This window comes from Hibiscus syriacus, unplaced genomic scaffold (genome assembly GCF_006381635.1).
Source record: "Hibiscus syriacus cultivar Baekdansim isolate YM2019G1 unplaced genomic scaffold, ASM638163v2 tig00111542_pilon, whole genome shotgun sequence".
Lineage (NCBI taxonomy): Eukaryota > Viridiplantae > Streptophyta > Magnoliopsida > Malvales > Malvaceae > Hibiscus > Hibiscus syriacus.
In genome coordinates, this window is record NW_024063115.1 from 368,282 (window position 1) to 387,041 (window position 18,760).

Here is an 18,760-nt window from a genome sequence, read left to right on the forward strand (position 1 = left end):
TTTTATGTCATAATAATTAAGAGTTATTCAAAGATTGAATCTTGATTCTATGAATTAAACAAATTCGAATAAAAAGATAATTTTTATATTGAATTTTATTATATCAATTCGAGATTAATCGATTAATAAATTTAATATATTAATAATGCTTAAAAAATAAAATACATGTACTTCATTTGGGAAGGAGTTCTCTTAACCATGATTTCGTTCACAAAGATTCAAAGGGATGACTATAATTGTGCTACTAGACATCAGGTCCCCAACTTAATCATTAATCGCTAATACTCATTATTACTTACTATAATGGTAATTATTAAAGAAGTTTTTTTTAAAAAAAATGGAAATTTAACATATGTCCTTTTGAGAAAATGCCACACTGGTCATTCTCTTCAATCAAAGGAGCTCAGGCTGTCGATCTTTCATGGAGATCCAACACCACTTCATCACTTTCAAACTCAAAACTCCAACCCCATTTCTTCCCTGACCCTGAATCTCATGAGAAATCTAAATGCTCTTCCTTTTGTTTAAAGCCTAAGCCTTTTCCAGACCAATTTCCTTTTCACTTCCTTCTTTGTTGAAAAAACCCTTTTTTACAGCTCAACAATCACAGGTTTCCTTCCACTCCCCTCTCTTATGGATTTATTCTTGGCTTAATTGCATGATTGGTTCGAAATATTTGGCAATTTATAAGCTTCATAATGGCATTTTTCATTTTGTGCTGGTTCTTTCTTCCTTGTTGTAGCTCATAGTTTTGTTTGTTAAAAAGTACTCTTTTTTCCTGCTAAATGAGATCTGGTTTTCATTCTGTTTGTGATTTGGTGCTAGATCTTTGTTGATTTACTCTCCTTTTCACTTTATTTGATCAGATCTGGAGTTTATATGAGATTTTCCTATGAAACGAAATTCAATCTTTTGCTGCTATCAGGCCCTGTTTCTTTCTAGAGTTGATGACTTTGTTCATGGGGAACTTACTTTTCAAGTTTGATTGTATCAAAGTGAGTGATTTAGCTTGATTTGGGTTGCCATTTGTGAAGAATAGCATAATTTTCTAGCATCTGGTAGTTGTTAGACACTCCAGCTTTTCCTTAACTAGTCAAGAATCATGGCGATTTTTCGAGATTTGCCGAATTCGATATTTGTTGCATTGAATGTTGTTTGATTGTTAGCTTTTCAATTCGATCCCATGAATACATATGTCAACCAGAATCAAGGGATGTTAAGATTTTAGCATGGTTGAAAATATTGCAAGTGGATCCATTGTTGCTAAATTACCATTATCGGATGTGTGCTCGGTGTTCTGATCTTTTATTCTTTCCATAAAAAATCGATGCTGTCCTTTTTATAGTTTACAATTTGTAATTTCGAATTGTTGGTCGAATCACTGTAAGTCCTTAACTGTTGTAATCTAATTCAGGAAGTTTGTGTTGGTGGGAGTTAACTTATTGGCATCATGCTCAAACAATTTCTAAGAAAACTACCTCGGAAGTCGCAAAGATCGGACTCGTTAGATTCAGCTGGGACTGATCCTGTTGACCGTACTTCTAACTCGGATGATGGAGTTCAATGTACGAATTTCGGGAATAAAATTTCAAGCCGACTTCGTGTTGTTAAACGGGTGTCCTCAGCTGTTTTTCCTGCTAGCATTATGGCTGCGTCTGAGGCAGTTGAGCCAAATCTGGCTTTCAACGATGTTTCAAATCCACAGAAACCGAACCTGTTTATCAGTAAATTGAACCTCTGCTGTGAAGTTTGCAATTCCAGTGATCCGGATAAAACTTCTGCTGAGCAAGATCTTAAACGCCAAACATTGATTGAGCTTGTCGATTTTGTTTCTTCGGGGTCCGCAAAGTTCAACGAACCAGTAATTGCTGCAGTGTGTAAATGTGTGCCATTAATCTGTTTAGAGTTTTCCACCTAAATATCGATCTAATACCGCTAGTGGTGAAGTGGACGATGAAGAGCCAATGTTCGATCCTGGCTGGTCCAGTCTGCAACTTGTGTACGATCTGCTTCTTCAATTTATCGGTTATAGTTCGCTTGATGTGAAGGTGGCAAAAAAGTACGTGAATCATTCTTTTATTTTAAGATTACTTGACCTATTCGAGTCCGAGGACCCCGAGAAAGAGACTGCTTGAAAACAATTCTGCATGGGATTTATGGGAAATTCACTATGCACAGGCCATTTTACGAAAAACTGTTAACAATATCATCTATAGTTTCGTTTATGAAACCGAAAGACATAGTGGAATTGCTGAGCTCTTGGAGATTTTCGGGAGTATTATCAGTGGATTCGCTTTACCATTGAAGGAGGAGCACAAGATGTTTCTATGTCGAGCCCTCATTCCTCTACACAAACCGAAATCAGTGGGTGCTTATCATCAGCAATTAACATATTGTGTCATACAGTTCGTAGACAAGGATCCAAAGTTGGCTAATAATGTGATTACGGGACTGTTAAAGTACTGGCCGGTTACGAATAGCCAAAAGGAATTGATGTTCATAAGTGAATTAGAAGAGATTTGGAGATGACTAGCATGGCTGACTTCCAAAAGATCATGGTTCCGCTATTCCTGCGTATGGCGTGCTGCTTAAACAGCTTCCATTACCAGGTAATTTTCCTCTTCAAATGACTATGATTAATGTTTACATCGAAGAGAATTTTATCGGTTTTGTTTTTGTTGACCGAGAACCTGCCGTCATGTTTTGACAATGTAGATTGTGTACAGTTCTAAAAGCCGGTATAGCATTCAATCTGATTTATATTGTGATCATCCTGCTAACGAGAACTCCCTCGGAGTACACTTAATTTATGTCTTTTATCGGCTGCATGCTATTGGAAAGAGTTAAGAGTTCGATTTTACATTCTTAAGTTAAAAGAGTTATGGTAGTACATGGCTATTTAGGAGAATGATATAGTTCGGTGTGTGCTAATACGATTTTAATCGCAATAACCGGATTCATCTTGTGGTGTTAGCGTTTCGATTAGCCTACCGATTATTCTCCTACATGCTAGATGAAGAATGTTCATCAACCAGACAAACTAATTAAATGGCGATTTGCCATGTTACTCGGACATAGGGGTGTGTGTGTGTTCGATACGAGTATTCTCATGTCTGGATATGTATTTCAGGTGGCTGAACGAGCCCACATGCTATGGAACAACGAGCGCGTCCTTAATCTTATCAGGCATAACCGTCAGGTGATTTTTCCTCTCATATTTCCGGCCCTTGAGCGGAATTCCCGGAACCATTGGAACCAAACAGTTCTTAACCTGACAAAAAACACAAGAAAGACGTTGTTTGAGATGGACGAAGAGCTCGTGGCTGCCTGTGAGTGTAAGTTGGAGGTCGAAAACTCCCAGTTAAATGAGGCAACCGAGAAGAGGAAACTAATATGGGAATGTCTCGAAATCGCTGCCGGTATCAAACCTGCAGCTGCTAACATCGTTCCTCCCGTAAAACCGACCTCATTCCCCATTGCCTGCTAATCACCGGAGTAGCTTGTATGTCGTGAAAAGAAAACGGAATATGCATATATACACTTCTAGCTGCTTTGGTTGCAGCCAAGGATCTTGCTTCTTGAATATGGCCAGGTTTGTGTAGACAAAGGGTTTTTTAGGCACAGATTTGAATGGTTCGGAAGCTCTGTTACTCGGATTCGGATCCGACACGGGTATGTTTAATTTTTACTTTGCTTTTTTCAAGTATGTGTTCTTTGGAGAGTTGTATCCATGTGCATCGAGTACATGCACCGACATCGTATGTATCGATTACGGGCTGTTTTTTTTCTTCTGTCCATATTTAGTCCATAACATTTGAAGTATTGCTTAATGTTGCATGAAAAGTACAAGTCTCCATTTTTCATGGTTTTACATACAATAACTCTGCATCCCAAGTGGCGTCAAATGAAGCAGGCCATAGTAGCGAGGAAGAGCGGCTGTCAAATGGCAGTTATGATTGCTTGACAGGGTCCTCAATCCGTGTTAATCAAATGTTAAAGGGCTAAATTAAAATATTAAAAGTTTAAAGAAACTTAATACTATTTTCTAAAATTTTAAGTCTAAATCTCTCTAATCTTGTATCGTCCATTCTCTGATTTTAATAAAAAATAATTGCAATATTATAAATACAAGGCTTAATTATAAACAAGTATCTAAATTATATCTTTTTTTTTTCTAAATAGATGTTTAAACTTTTTTTTGAATCATCTAAGTGTCTAGTATTACGAATGTTACCACTTTAGGTGTCCGAGCTGTAACAATCGTTAAATTTCAAATATATATTTTTAAAAAACTCAAAATTTTTGAAAAACTTCAAAACAAATCTCTTAACTTCGAAAATTCTAATTTAAATTCCTAAGTTCACGTCAAATGACGTCGATTGGACTTTCACCAAAACCTCCACCCTACGATAAGCTAATCTCCCGCTAACTCAAACCCCCCAAATTTGCGACACTCAGGCAATCCAATGATACATACGACGACAAGGGCGATGAAGATCGACCAAAGAGATGACAAGGGCGTCATCAGCGGTCGTGGCCGACAAGGGAGGTTAGTGTTAGGGTTATAGATTTTTAGGGTTTTAAGACTTTTTTGTAATTCTAGAAAAAATAGGATTTTTTTTATAAATATATTAATTTTTGGCACGTGTCACTTAACGGAATTTATTTACGGCAGTTACGTCTCGAGCATTTAAAATGGTACATTTGTAACGTTAGACATTTTAATGATTCAAATAAAAGTTAGGTCACTTATTTAGGAAAAAACGATATATTCTGGAGAAAAAAAAACTTAACACAGCAGTGCTTGTATAATCTGCATGGTAGCTATTATCTTTCTGATTTTTTTCAACCTTCCGCTTGATGAATGGCTGACTCAAAATTTGGCATCTCGTACTCATAATTCGATTATAAATGGCAACTGGAACATCTTGTTTTCATCCATTCTATGGCAACTATGGAAAGGCCGGAATACTCGAATCTTTCAGCATTCAACTGTTGATGTTAATAGCTGCTTTCAAGCAGGAATTTCTTGGGGTAAAATTTACGGAGATTCTTCATCTCCATCTCCTCGAGCTAATGCCCCATCGCCTGCGCCGATTTGTTGGTCTAAACCGAATGATGGCTGGGTTTGCCTCAACACCGACGGTGCTCTATCTCCTGCAACAAACATGGGTTCAGCTGGTGGCTTGATTCACAACTGAAGGGGCGATTGTTTAGTTGCTTTCTGCAGATTTCTCGGCCATGTTACAGTGCTTGATGCTGAACTTTGGGCTATTCTTGAGGGTCTACAAATTGCATGGCAGCATGGTTATGAGAAAGTAATCGTTCAATCGGATAGTAGTGCAGCTGTTCAGCTCCTCTCCCCACCGTCAGCGGACAGCCCCTTTGCATGATGCGATCGATTGTTATGCTTATGAATAGGTCTTGGTTCATCGAGTTCAAGACGATCTTCCGTGAAGCGAATTCTGCAGCGGATTTCATCGCCAAGCAGCCCACCCCCAGTGACGGCTCAGTGTTCCTCTTCGACTCTTTTCTGTCCCCCCTTCTAGATATTCTTCATCGTGACATCTATGGTCCTCCCTACACTCGCTTGAGAAGCTAGTATCTGGGTATATCCTGCCTTATTACTATTAAATAAAACCTAAATATAAAAGATAAAAATATTTTGAATTTTTAAAGAATCAGTATATTTGAAATTTTGAATATATGATATATGTGTCTCTTTTTAATTAAATTTCTTATTTGTTTTTGTCCATTTCTTCATTTATAAGATAGATTATATTTAATTATTTAACCCTTTTTTTAAATATTTTTCTTTTAAGGTTAAGAGTTTTTTTAAAATTATTTAATTTTTTTTTTACTTATATTTAATATTGTATTATTGTGGGGGTTGAGTGGGTCAATTGAACCACTGAATATAATGCAGCTAAGCTCCTGCATGTCTTTAAAACGCTCCATTCGACTTTTCTGTTATGTGATACCACCGGAAAATCGATTCCGCTTCTGACTAGACGCCGGAAAATTACCGCCGAAGCCAAAAACAACCATTTGCTTCCTCATTGTTCTTTTGTTGTGTTTCATTTTTTGATAATGGTTGTCGTAAATTTTGTCTGTGTTTTTTTAGTTTCAGTTCTGATATTAACTCGGAGAGTAAACTCAGAACCTGTACAAGACAAGCAAGCTCTGCTCGCATTCATTTCGAACGTCAAACACGCGAACCGGATTCAATGGAACTCATCGACCTCTGCCTGCGACTGGGTCGGCGTCGAATGCGACGCAAACCGCTCCTTCGTCTACTCTCTACGGCTCCCCGGTGTGGCTCTCATCGGTTCGATTCCGCCCAACACAATCGGTCGGTTGAGCCAGCTTCGAATTTTGAGTCTCCGGTCAAACCGTTTATCCGGTGAGATCCCTGCCGACTTCTCGAATCTGATTCTCCTCCATAACCTTTATCTTCAAGGTAACGAGTTCACCGGCTGGTTCCCGCGCAGTGTGACTCGTTTGACTCGTTTGACACGGCTCGATCTCTCGTCCAACAATTTCACCGGTTCAATACCTTTGGGTGTCAATAATTTGAGTAATTTGACCCGACTCTTCTTGCAAAACAACAAGTTTTCCGGTTCTCTCCCCGGCATCGACTCCGACGGTTTATCAGATTTCAATGTTTCTTACAATAACCTTAACGGTTCAATCCCCGACTCGTTGTCCAAATTCCCTGAATCTTCATTCGCCGGTAACCTTGGACTTTGCGGCCATCCACTCCGGCCATGTAATCCACTTCCGCCATCTCCTGCCCCGTCCAAAACTTCCGGTGAAAATTCCAAAAAGCTTTCGAACCCCGCCATCATTGCTATTGCCGTAGGGTCGGCAATTTCCGTATTGTTATTATTATTACTACTCATTATTTGTCTCCGGAAACGGCGGCCACCGAAGCGAGTTCCGGTTACGGCGACGGTACAGGCGGTTCAGCAGGAGGAGGCAGGAACTTCATCGTCGAAAGATGATATAACTGGAGGTTCAAAGGAAGTGGCAAGGATGAATAAGCTGGTGTTCTCCGAAGGCGGAGTTTACAGCTTCGATTTGGAGGATTGTTAAGGGCGTCAGCTGAAGTGTTGGGGAAAGGCAGTGTTGGAACGTCGTACAAAGTTGTTCTGGCGGAAGGGACGACGGTGGTAGTTAAACGTTTGAAAGACGTGGCGGTCGGTGAACGAGAGTTCGACATGCAGTTGAAAACGTTGAGTAAAATCCAGCATGAAAACGTCCTTCCTTTGAGAGCATTTTATTATTCCCAGCACGAGAAATTGCTCGTTTCTGATTTCATGCCTCACGGTAGCTTGTGTGCGCTGCTCCACGGTAAATTAAGCTTCCATTAATATATATATATATATATATATATTAAAAATATTATTTATGCATTTATTTTAAAATTTTGATACTGAATTTAATTGAATTGTGGTGCTATCTTATGATTTTGTAGGTAGCATGATCTTAGGCCATACACCATTACACTGGGACCATCGGATCAGAGCAGCGTTAACCGTGGCTCGGGGCCTAGCGTACCTCCATGATTCAGTAAACATGGTTCACGGCAACCTTAAGTCCTCCAACGTCCTTCTTCGACCCGATCACGAAGCCTGCATCTCCGACTTCGGTCTCAACCCCCTCTTTTCTAGTACCGCTCAACATAGCCGCATCGTAGGTTATCGAGCACCAGAAGTGATTGAAACTTGTAGAGTTTTGTTCAAGTCCGATGTGTATAGTTTCGGAGTGTTGTTATTGGAGTTACTGACTGGCAAATCACCGGACCGTGCATCGATAACGGGAGAAGTAGTCGATCTCCCGCTTTGGGTCCAATCCGTGGTTCGTGAGGAATGCACAGCCGATGTTTTTGACGTCGAGTTGATGGCGTTTCACAGCATCGAGGAAGAAATGGTGCGATTGTTAGAGATTGCAATCGATTGCATCTCGACGATTCCCGATCGAAGACCGACCATGTCAAATGTGGTACGCATGATTGAAGATATGAGGAACGACGGGAATGGGTAAAAATAAGAATAATTAAAGAAAAAATAATGATTGGTCGTCAGTTATTTTATTTTATTTTTCAAAACCGTAATTAAAGACTATTTTCATGGCTATGTTATGTAATTCTTTTCATTCTTTTTATTTTTTTTTGAAAAAAAAACACATATATATGATGTGTTGACTGGGAGAAGCCAACAATGAAGTTGAGAGTTTCATTTAAAAGTTCAAACCCATTTGCAGGCCATCTATAGATGCCAAATGCATTGGTTAATGGTGAACAAGCTCATGATTTTATTATTTTAACACCTAGCCTATTATAATAGGGATAATATCAAAAATAGCTCCCAATGTTTATTAAAATGTTAATTTTGTTCCATATTTTTGGGAATATTTTGGCCCCAATGTTTCACTCTGAGACAAAAAAAACTTCCTCTATAGATGGAAATCATTAGTTAACAAACGATTAATGATCCAAAATAAGAGTTTTTTAAACCTAAAATGAAACTTTGAGAGCTAAAATGTCCCATAAAAAAGAATAAGGGACAAAGTGAGTATTCTATCAAATATTAGTGGTCTTTTTATCCTAAAATTAAATGTTGGGGTCAAAATGCTCCAAAAATATAATAAGAGGCAAAATGACTATTTTGATAAACATTGAGGACTAATTTTAGTATTATGCGATTATAACATATGTTCACCTTCAAAAACATATTATAATATGCTCAAAGGCATATAGTCGTAACACGTGGCGAACTGAAAGCTGGCCAGGCCGGCTTCTTCTTTGCCTTTTTCTTTTCTTTTCCAATATATATATATGCTGAATAAAAGTAAACGGCATTTACGATCATTGAATTATATTAAAAATAATTATCATAGGCTTATTTTAAAAAGATAAATATTTTTTCAAGGATAGCAAAAAAGGCTCATTGGGCATCGGATTCCTCTTATACAACAGAAGAACAATTTATTCACATAGGTCACCTAAATTTTACCCTTTTCACAATGACCTTTTATGATCTTTAATTTAACCGACATAGTTTGGCAGATATATAATTATATAATTTTAGAGCCAAAGTCAATAAGTATATATGAAAAAGAGTATACATTTGCTACAAGTATGTTATTTTTTTTTATTTTTTAAGGATAAATTATGTATTTAATATCTAAATTATTAGTTTTGGTATGTTTTAGTACCTTCAATTTTTTCTAAAACCATACCTAACATTTAGTCTTTATTTTTAGTATCCGCCTTAAAACTTAACGTGTTTAGTGCATAAACTTTCAATTTTTTTTCAAGGAACGAGATATTAAAATGATACAAAAACTAAAGTTTTTAACGATGAGTAGTATAATAAAACAAAAACTAAACTTTAGGTATAATTTTTTTAAAAAATAAAAGTTTAAGTACTAAAGCGGACCAAAACTAACCATTTAGGTGCTAAAAACGTAATTTACCCTTATTTTTAAAATTAATAAATATAAAAAAAACTCATGTTCTCGTAACTATATTTAACTATGGACCGAATGCATATACGAAACGTAAATAATTGGTGAAATATTAAGAGACGAAATTCCATTTTGGGTGCTAAGGGTGGATCAGCCATCTCATTCAATAAACAACCATGGGTCATTGAAAATGTCACCAATTTGGGCAGTCTCACACTTGATGTAATTTATGCCGATTGAAGCAATGAGAGATAACGTTAAGTACCCGATGAATGAAGGCGGTTGAAGCACGATCTAATTCCCTCGGACCAAATTAATACAAATTTAAACAATATAAATTAATGCCCATTAATCAATATGCAACAAGCAGACGAAGCACCTTAAACCATGTTGAAGTGGATTGGTCTTTCATGCTTCTTATTGATTTTGGATTTTCTTTTGGGTAAATTACAAACATAATATTTGGTCACTTTTCCTCGTTGAAATAGTTGATGAACACGCTCGACGTTGACACTAAAAGTTTTGTAAGTTTTGAAGAAATCGAAAAATGTTCGAACATAAATTGCCTCGGCTTTCATGAACCAAACATCATGTATGGAGAAAATTTGCAACCACTAGTACATGATGGAGCAACAAAGAATGCCACAATATTGTTAGTGATTGACAAATCACCAAAATGCTAAAGGGCAAACCATGAGTTTAAATTCTTGTACGGGAATGTTGAGACCTACAGAAAGGTACTTTGAGAATTAGGAATATTAGTGATCCAAAACTTCCAACACTCTTCTTCGGTGTGGCTCAGACAGAGGCAGGTTTACCAGGCATACCCTTACCTTGGTTGCCTTCATAATCCGCATTATCGTTCGCGTCATTGGTCTTCCTGGATGCCGTTGAGTGGCGAGGTGGCTGTCCGGTGCCCGACTGCTGTTAAAGAACCCCTCCGAACAGTGTGAAGAGGAGGCAAACCAAACCGAAAGGGGTGGCATGCTTATCCCAGATCAATACATTGATCACAACCGTGACGAACTTGTTAACCACACCGGTCACGGTAAATGCAGTGGCAGCGACCGCCTTCCTAGCAGCGAATCCCAAAAAGCTAATGAGAAAACCGAACAAACACGACAATTATACCGCGACGAACGCCACGGGCTCGAACCAATCCCCTCCGTTGGCTCTCAAAGCCGCAAACACCTCTCTGTATTCTCTGGTCAGAATCCAAATCACGGGCGCCATCATCAAGGACAAGAAGTTGTTGTACAACACGAAGCCCCAAGTGTTCAACCCAAGATTCATCACCATATTCTTAATGTAAACCATCTCAGTGGTGATTGTGGCCGAATACGCAAACGCCCATGAATATGCAGTCAAATTAAAAGCTGAATCAGTAGCTACATTCCCAGCAGCACCACCCAAAATGATCAAAAGCGACACAAATGGCAGCTTCAAAGGGCACGGCTGCCCCCCTAAAGCCCGTATCGGCTAAGGCAACCAAAAGGGACGTCAAGATCTAAACACAATGAAAGTATCCACGTTTGCATGGCGCTAAAGATTGGTGTTCGTGAAAATGGCAAGGTAAAAGACAACAGCAGCAGGCAAAAACTCGTTGGCCACATCGAATTTGAAAGGATCGTGGTGTGAAAGACCAAACTTGCCAAAAACCCAGACCCCTAAAACGGAAGTTAAGTACTGTAATGCAGTTAATGAGCCTGGGTAATTGAATTTGGTGATTGCAAATTTGTTTATAACAGCGAGTAAGCTTGAACAAAGTGCATAACCGACCACCAAGCTGCTTGAAGCGTAGTACTGTTTACTGGAATCAAATCTGTTGGCTGGCATGATTCTGATTTTAATTTCTAACAAACACCCAAAGTTCAAAAAAAGCAATAGATCTTAAACAAAATTGACAATGGCAGATGCATTAATGGGGATCATAAAGGATTACTAGAAAAAGAAGGCTTCATGGGAAGAAATTGGGATGTGGGTACCTGGGACTCTTACATAATCTAACGTAAAAGCCAGAGAAAAAGCCAATCTAGACTCATAATGATGAATTAAAAAAGACAAAATGGAAACAAACTAATCACCGGCGATGAACATGAAGAGGGAGATCTTTGAGAAAACAGCGATCGAAATGATAGTCGTGGGGATGAAAAGCAAAACCATCTTGTTTGATTCGGTAATACCGGCAAGAGTGACGGCCACAGAGTTCAGACTTTTAAAGTATAATCATTTTTTTATTAATACGAGAAAAAAACAAATTATATATTCAAACAAATTGGGTAAAATACATTGAGTTTTAAACTCGTCATTTCTTCATTAAAAAATGATGACAATTTAAATTGGATGTTAACCTATTGATCAAGACATGATATAATATGATCATATAATCTTAAACGATTATCATATCTCAATAGTAGATTAACATATAGCTCAAACTATCATTAATTTTTTAACGAAAAAATGACGAAAATAAATCAATGAAATAAAATAAAAAAATCAGTTTAGAAGTTTAGGGTTTTCTTAAAACCAATGAAATATAAAATATATTCACTTTTGTTTTTATTTAATTAAGATGTGGTCACCCGAGTTAATTGGTGTTAACATCACTTAAATCACCTACATCTTTAGATCTAGAGGTAATTTTTGAAAGTATTTTTAAAATTCACGAAAATTATTATCTTCAAAGTATTTTTCAAAATATGTTTTTTGCTAAACAAATGAACCCTTACTTGAGTTGGAATGGGTAACGGACGATAATCGATTAACAATGAAGCTATAAAAGTTTACAAAATTCTAAAAAAATAAACTGATATGTAAATTGAAGTTCATCGCCTAAAATTGATGCGTTATAATTTTAGTAATAAAATCAATGCGTAAAACAAAGCTTACATGGAAGAAACAATCATGTCATCGTGTAATTAACGATTTAACGATGGAATGCTTTAATTGATATTAAAATATAGTGCTAAAAGTGAGTTAATTTAATGTTTAATGGTAAAAGTGATATACAGCATAAAGTTTAGTGACATTCATTGCAGTTTAACCTAAAGGATTTCCCCAGTTTTGGTTGAGGCTGATTTGGTCCCTTTATCTGATTAACCATAAAATAAGATAGAAATGCTAAATCCATATATGACCAAGAGAATTCGAAATCCATAAATTCCCGAGAAAAAATTCTCAGGTACTTACAATTCTCCTCCTTCAATTATCTGCCATTTTTCGACCCTTGTAGTTTCCTCAAGGCAAGAGCCTGAACTTTTATTCTGCGAAATTTCATATTTTATGTTGATTCAAAGCTGTAGGTGTCTTTTTTGTTTTTGGAATTAAAGCATCGAAATTTCATGATCGACTCGCGATTGCTGAGTCCTGGTAATTGATATTTTGTCTAGGATTTTCCCCCTTTTTTCGATCAATGGCGGGTGAATTGCAGATGGAGCCAGCATGTGCTCGAAACCCTAGTGAATCTGCTCCTCTGTTACGAGACGAGATCGATCCGTCGTTGACAGCGAGTTCGAGTTCTAGTGAGATCGGGGGTGAAGATATTGAGAATGGTTCTGCTCCTTGTTGCCGCATTTGCCTCGAGTGCGATGGTGAAGAAGGCAAGGGTTTATTCTCTCATTTGATTTTCCCTTTTTGTTTCTAATTATTGGTCTTCAATATTTTTAGTTTACGTTTGAATCGTGAATGTAATTGTATTAAATTAGTTTAAAGGTGGAATCAGGGTGGAAAACTGATTCGGACAATGATATTTTGGAACATGATTCATTTTGAATTTATGGGATACTATTTTTTTTTTGAAAGTTTTATGGGATAATATTGAATATAACCGATTGATATTTATATTCAAACCTTGAACTAATGGTTGTTTTGTTTTGTAGATGATGAATTAATATCTCCATGCATGTGCAAAGGCACCCAACAGTTTGTTCATCGTGCTTGCCTTGATCATTGGCGTTCGGTGAAGGTAAATTAAGCTGGTTTCTCTACCTGAACGTGAAGGCTCAATTCTCGATTTTCATGTGAAATTTTTATGTTAGTATTTGATCTTATGTGAGTTTCCTCCTCTTTGTTTGATAGGAAGGATTTGCTTTCTCCCATTGCACGACTTGCAAGGCTCAGTTTCACCTTCGAGTTGAATTGTTCAAGGACAATTCTTGGCGTAAAATAAAGTTCAGACTTTTCGTGGCAAGAGATGTCTTTCTTGTGTTCTTGGCTGTACAAACTGTAAGCCTTCTTAGTCCTTTTACATTCATCTCGCTAATATCTTTATTAGTTATTACATGCATGTTAATTTACAACCTCTTATTCTTTGCATCTTCTGTCACTATTTCCGATTTTGATCTTTGTATATGGTGATTACTTGTTGGATTAATGTGGCATTCACTTGTAGAAACCCATGCAACCATTTATTCCTCGACTTTGATGTATTTTTTATGTCTGGATTCATGAAGCCTCGTTTTAGCGCTGGCATTCGGATGCTTTGAAACAATTCCATACTTTCTTTCTTTTTCTTTTTTTTGGATTTGTTGCCTGATCCCGTAGGTGACTTGGTAGATGCAAATGCAACATGGTCAATGGAGGCATGCATTTTTGTGTAACCAAAGAATTTTATTTTGAAACTTTCATTTGGCATTTATTGAGAATTATTTATTAGACATTCTCTAAATTGATTTTGGGTAGCATTGTTATCTTTTCTTTGGTATTCTAAATTGGTTAAAGTTCTGTGGCTGTTGCATTTCCATGACATCTAAAAGAAACGCAAAAAGTATTGAGCTTCTTTCTAGACATTGTTAATTCGGAGTCCAGTTTCCCTATAACGTAATCTTTACATTGCCATAATATCGTAATTGTCAGACTTTTTTCGGCTGACACATTGTATAAGGGAACTTCATCAAAATAACTAACCCCCCTACAAGTTCCGTACATTTTGCCCCCCTATTTACTGAAAAGATTGGGGGGAAAACTACACAAGTGCGGTATCTAGAGGAGTGAAAGAGATGATATGAGTATCTTTCTTATCCGAATTTTTAGTCATGCATAGCCTTGAAATGGTCTTCTTATGATTGATTTTTATATTCCTCAGGTGATTGCTGCAATGGCAGGCTTTGCATATGTCATGGATAAAGATGGGGCTTTCCGGAAGTCATTCATTAATGGTTGGGATCGCATACTGTCAAACCATCCCATACCATTTTATTATTGCATAGGTAAGCTTCCCAGATTTTCTGCCTGTCTATTTCTGTTGTATATTGCAGGTACCTTACCTAATCTAAACATTGCTTCATGCATTGATCATGTTTAATGAACAAGTTCGTCGCATGAGCCAATTTCTGTTTTATTAAGAAGATAAACCCACCATCTTTTCCTTGTTTCTTAGGGGTGCTTGCCTTCTTTGTATTGCTTGGATTTTTTGGTCTCGTATTGCATTGCTTCTCCCTCAATAGCAATGACCCAAGAATGGCTGGATGCCAGAATTGCTGTTATGGGTGGGGTATATTGGATTGCTTTCCTGCATCTATGGAAGCATGCTTTGCACTGGTGGTAGTTTTTGTTGTAATCTTTGCCATTCTGGGAATAGCGTACGGTTTCCTTGCTGCCACGATGGCAGTTCAAAGGATCTGGCAGAAACACTACCACATTCTTACCAAAAGGGAGCTTACTAAGGTAAACATCGAGAGAGTTAGCTTTACAATTATATATTTTTACTCCTATCATTACAGATTAAATCTTGCCTCGACATTGGTCTTTTGCAGGAGTACATTGTGGAGGACCTTCATGGCTCCTATACGCCGCCAAAACTTGATCCAGAACACGAAGAACGCCTGAAAACGATGAAGCTTTTGTAGCGTGAAGGATGAATGGGTGGTGAGAAAAGCCCCAAGAGGTATCTGAGTTGTCATTCAAATTAAATTCAGAATCCAAAAGATAAAATTTGGTTGGCTTCTTGGCCATTTTGTTCAAATAGAGAGGGTGGGCTGCTGACTAATCTGTGCAGTGATATACATGTATCGTTTTCCCTTGATGTTTGTTTTATTCAACCCAATATACCTTCTCTATGGAAACCCTTGTGCAGATAAATGGTTCTTATGCAGTATGTTTTTAATTATCATCTCCAGATTGATTCAAGGTTTATACATCTTTCCACATGATCGGATTCTTTGTCGCATTTCGAGAGAGTTTGGCGTGGTTGATAAGCAAGGCTCGATTTTTTAGATGCATCGTTATGTACTTGATTACAAACGAAACTTAAAAAAAAACATGAAATAACTATTTAAAAATAATAATAATAAAAGGGTGAATGAATAATTTACAATTTCTCATTACTAAAACAAAAGAAACCAATTAGCAAATAATATTACACCTTTACAAAGCTTTATTAAATGCACGTTGCAAGGATTAGCTCAGCTATTTTCTCCTGCATTTTATATTGTAAAAACAGTTAAAAAAGAGAAGTTAAAGAAAGGGAAAATAGATGAGATTTAGTAATATGTATTAACTTGTGCTCTAAGGAAACCCATTGCATTGGGGTTTTGGAATGGTAGTCTGTTGTTGATGTTGCAGCATTTGACGACCATCACTAACAAAAACAATATGGTCACCATCTCTAATCACTTCAATATCATCAATTTCAGCTCCTCCTTTGCTCACCACATTAGCTCCAAATATCCCAAACTTTTTAGCACCAATCTCGAGTAATTTCTCGATGTTGCCCGGTAGTAGTACAAGTTTTCCGTTGGTTTGTCCCTTTTCCAGGCAACTTATTACCACTCTAGAGGGGTTGACAATAGGATCATCCTTGACACCCTTTGGTCGATGAATCGAGAGTAGTAAATCTTTATCCACACTGTTTGAAGCTGACAATATCCCAAATAGCGAGTTGTGGAAGTTACTTGTCCTACGCCTCTGCCGGGATTGGCTCCACGATCCATCTTTCGCATCTGGTGTTGCAGGACAGATAACCGGCTCACTCGTAAACCTCCCAAGGTACCGTGTCTTGGCATTCTCCGGAATCGACACGATAGATTGAGTTTTCGTTTCTTTTCTGATTCAAACATCGTCTTTATTTCTTCGTGTCCTTGTTGCTCAGCTAGATCCCTCGGTGTCCAACCATGAACATCCAGTTTGTCAATGTCAGCACCTTGATCCATAAGGTACTTGACTATTTCAATGTTTCCTTCGCAAACTGCAACATGAAGAGCTGTGTACCCGTTGTGCCTCGGACGTGTGACATCCCCACGGTACTGAACAATTTCTTTGAGCAAGTTTAAGTTGTTCTGTTCGGCGGCAGTGCAGGCATAGTGACCTATATCTCCACTGGTGATGCTTGCTCTGTTTTCCTTTAGCAGTTTAGCTACGCTATCGTGGCCGGCAAGCATCGCCTCCCATAGTGGTACGTTTCCTTCTGAGTCTGCAAAACATAGAATTAAACAAATCAATTGACATGTTAATTATGTTTCTGCAATCAGTTCCCCTACTTGAATGTGTGTTAACTTATAAACGAAGAAAGATCAACTGTTATAAACAGAACGGCCTGGAGTATACCTTTACAGTTTGGATCTGCACCATAATCCAGTAGGAGAAGAATGCAGTTCTCACTTCCTTTTGATGCAGCTATATGCTAATTTTGTACAAAAACAAAAGTAAAAAATCGTTAAGCATGCATGCATGCATGCGTACATACATATACATATACATATACATATACATATACATATACATATACATATACATATACATATACATATACATATACATATACATATACATATACATATACATATACATATACATATACATATACATATACATATACATATACATATACATATACATACATATACATATACATATACATATACATATACATATACATATACATATACATATACATATACATATACATATACATATACATATGCATATACATATGCATATGCATATACATATGCATGCATATGATATACATATACATATACATATACATATGGGATCTTGACCAAATGAAAAGTCTAAAAGATTTTCACTAACCAAAGCTGTTCTTCCGTTGTTGTCTGCTTCATTAGGATCAAGCCCCCTTTTCAATAGCTGATGCAACAACAAGTCGTCTCCCCTGAGTGTGGCGAAGCAAAGGTTGAGAGGTAAATCCATTCTCCCTCGGGCTAGCATGTTCTCGGTCTCAATTAAAACGCCTTCCATAATCGGGTCATTCTTGTCTTTCAAATGCTGACAAAGAATTCCTAGACTAAATATGTATAAGCTTATTCTCACATATTAAGTTGGTTATCTTCTGCATGTTTCATCATATTAATGTGTAGAGAGTGGGGATAACAACAAGGTTAAAAGGATTTTGAGGGATTATAGTAAGTATTTTTATATAATTAATTGCATGGAATAATGTTTAAGCCTAATCCAGTATGAATATTGTGGCCCAATAGCCCAGATATTCATGTAAAGTTGGCTGGGCATAGATTGAGAGTTTGAAAGGCAAACCATGACCCAGAAAGCAAGGGGCGGCCATGGCTGGCTGGACATGGAATCGGGAAGTATATTCATGGTTGCGCTCGACGACGGTCCAAACGCGGTGCCTGTCATATTGTGGTTGTGGAGTGTTCAAAGATGCGCAGCTTGTGCTTACAAAAAGACGGAGCCGGCTAACCGGACAAGGACAGTGGCTGGACCACTGGAGAGAACAAGGAATTGAGGAACGCGTTCGTAACGCATTTTGATTGAATGCTTCCAACAAAGATGATTTTCACATGTCGAAAATTGTCTCCAAACTCAAATGGAGAAAAAATGGTAAAAGTCAACTTTTTTTAAATATATGTTCCGAAAAATATGTGAATAAATTAATTATTTATAATATTTTATTAGTAAAAAGATATTAGATGTTTTTATATTTAAAAAAACTAATATGGTCTTTGTATTATTTTTCCCTCTCGATACGGCCCTTGAACTCAAAAAATAAGTTTAATATGACCCTTTAAATAACATTTTTCATCGTTGACCGTTGCAGTGTTGACGTGACAGTTCATGATTGTTGATAATATGACGAATAACATGACAAATGGATAAATTGGTAACTCAAACATAGCAGATGGACTGCCACGTCAGTATCGCAGATCACAACATCAGCACAAAGAGTTGCCACATCAGTATCGTAACGTTAAACAACAAAATATTTTAGCTAAATGATCACATTGAATTTATTTTTTGAGTTGGAAAATTACATTGAAATAAAAATAAAACGATCATCACATTAGTTTTCTTTCAAAAGTACAGAGATATTGGA

The 18,760-nt window shown here is 37.2% G+C and overlaps 1 protein-coding gene and 4 pseudogenes across 1 annotated transcript; 3 read left to right on the forward strand and 2 right to left on the reverse strand.

Moving 5' to 3' along the window:
* Nucleotides 1-348: 348 nt before the first annotated feature.
* On the forward strand, nucleotides 349-3,878 carry LOC120164717 (annotated as a pseudogene).
* A 2,212-nt stretch (nucleotides 3,879-6,090) lies between these two features.
* Nucleotides 6,091-8,046, forward strand: LOC120164772 (annotated as a pseudogene).
* A 2,223-nt stretch (nucleotides 8,047-10,269) lies between these two features.
* LOC120164715 lies at nucleotides 10,270-11,307 on the reverse strand (annotated as a pseudogene).
* A 1,284-nt stretch (nucleotides 11,308-12,591) lies between these two features.
* LOC120164694 lies at nucleotides 12,592-15,554 on the forward strand. The gene is made up of 7 exons (XM_039174358.1): nucleotides 12,592-12,652; nucleotides 12,861-13,070; nucleotides 13,350-13,435; nucleotides 13,549-13,695; nucleotides 14,555-14,678; nucleotides 14,849-15,135; nucleotides 15,225-15,554. Exons 2-7 carry the CDS (start codon nucleotides 12,884-12,886, stop codon nucleotides 15,315-15,317), a joined length of 924 nt encoding a protein of 307 aa, XP_039030289.1. The 5' UTR covers nucleotides 12,592-12,652; nucleotides 12,861-12,883; the 3' UTR covers nucleotides 15,318-15,554.
* A 421-nt stretch (nucleotides 15,555-15,975) lies between these two features.
* On the reverse strand, nucleotides 15,976-18,024 carry LOC120164773 (annotated as a pseudogene).
* Between the last annotated feature and the right edge of the window lie 736 nt (nucleotides 18,025-18,760).

Coding starts and splice junctions, on each gene's coding strand:
- LOC120164694 (XM_039174358.1), top strand. CDS start 12,884: ATGGCGGGTGAATTGCAGATGGAGCCAGCATGTGCTCGAAACCCTAGT. Junction 13,436..13,548: donor ATCATTGGCGTTCGGTGAAG/GTAAATTAAGCT, acceptor TTTGTTTGATAG/GAAGGATTTGCTTTCTCCCA. Junction 13,696..14,554: donor TGTTCTTGGCTGTACAAACT/GTAAGCCTTCTT, acceptor TATATTCCTCAG/GTGATTGCTGCAATGGCAGG.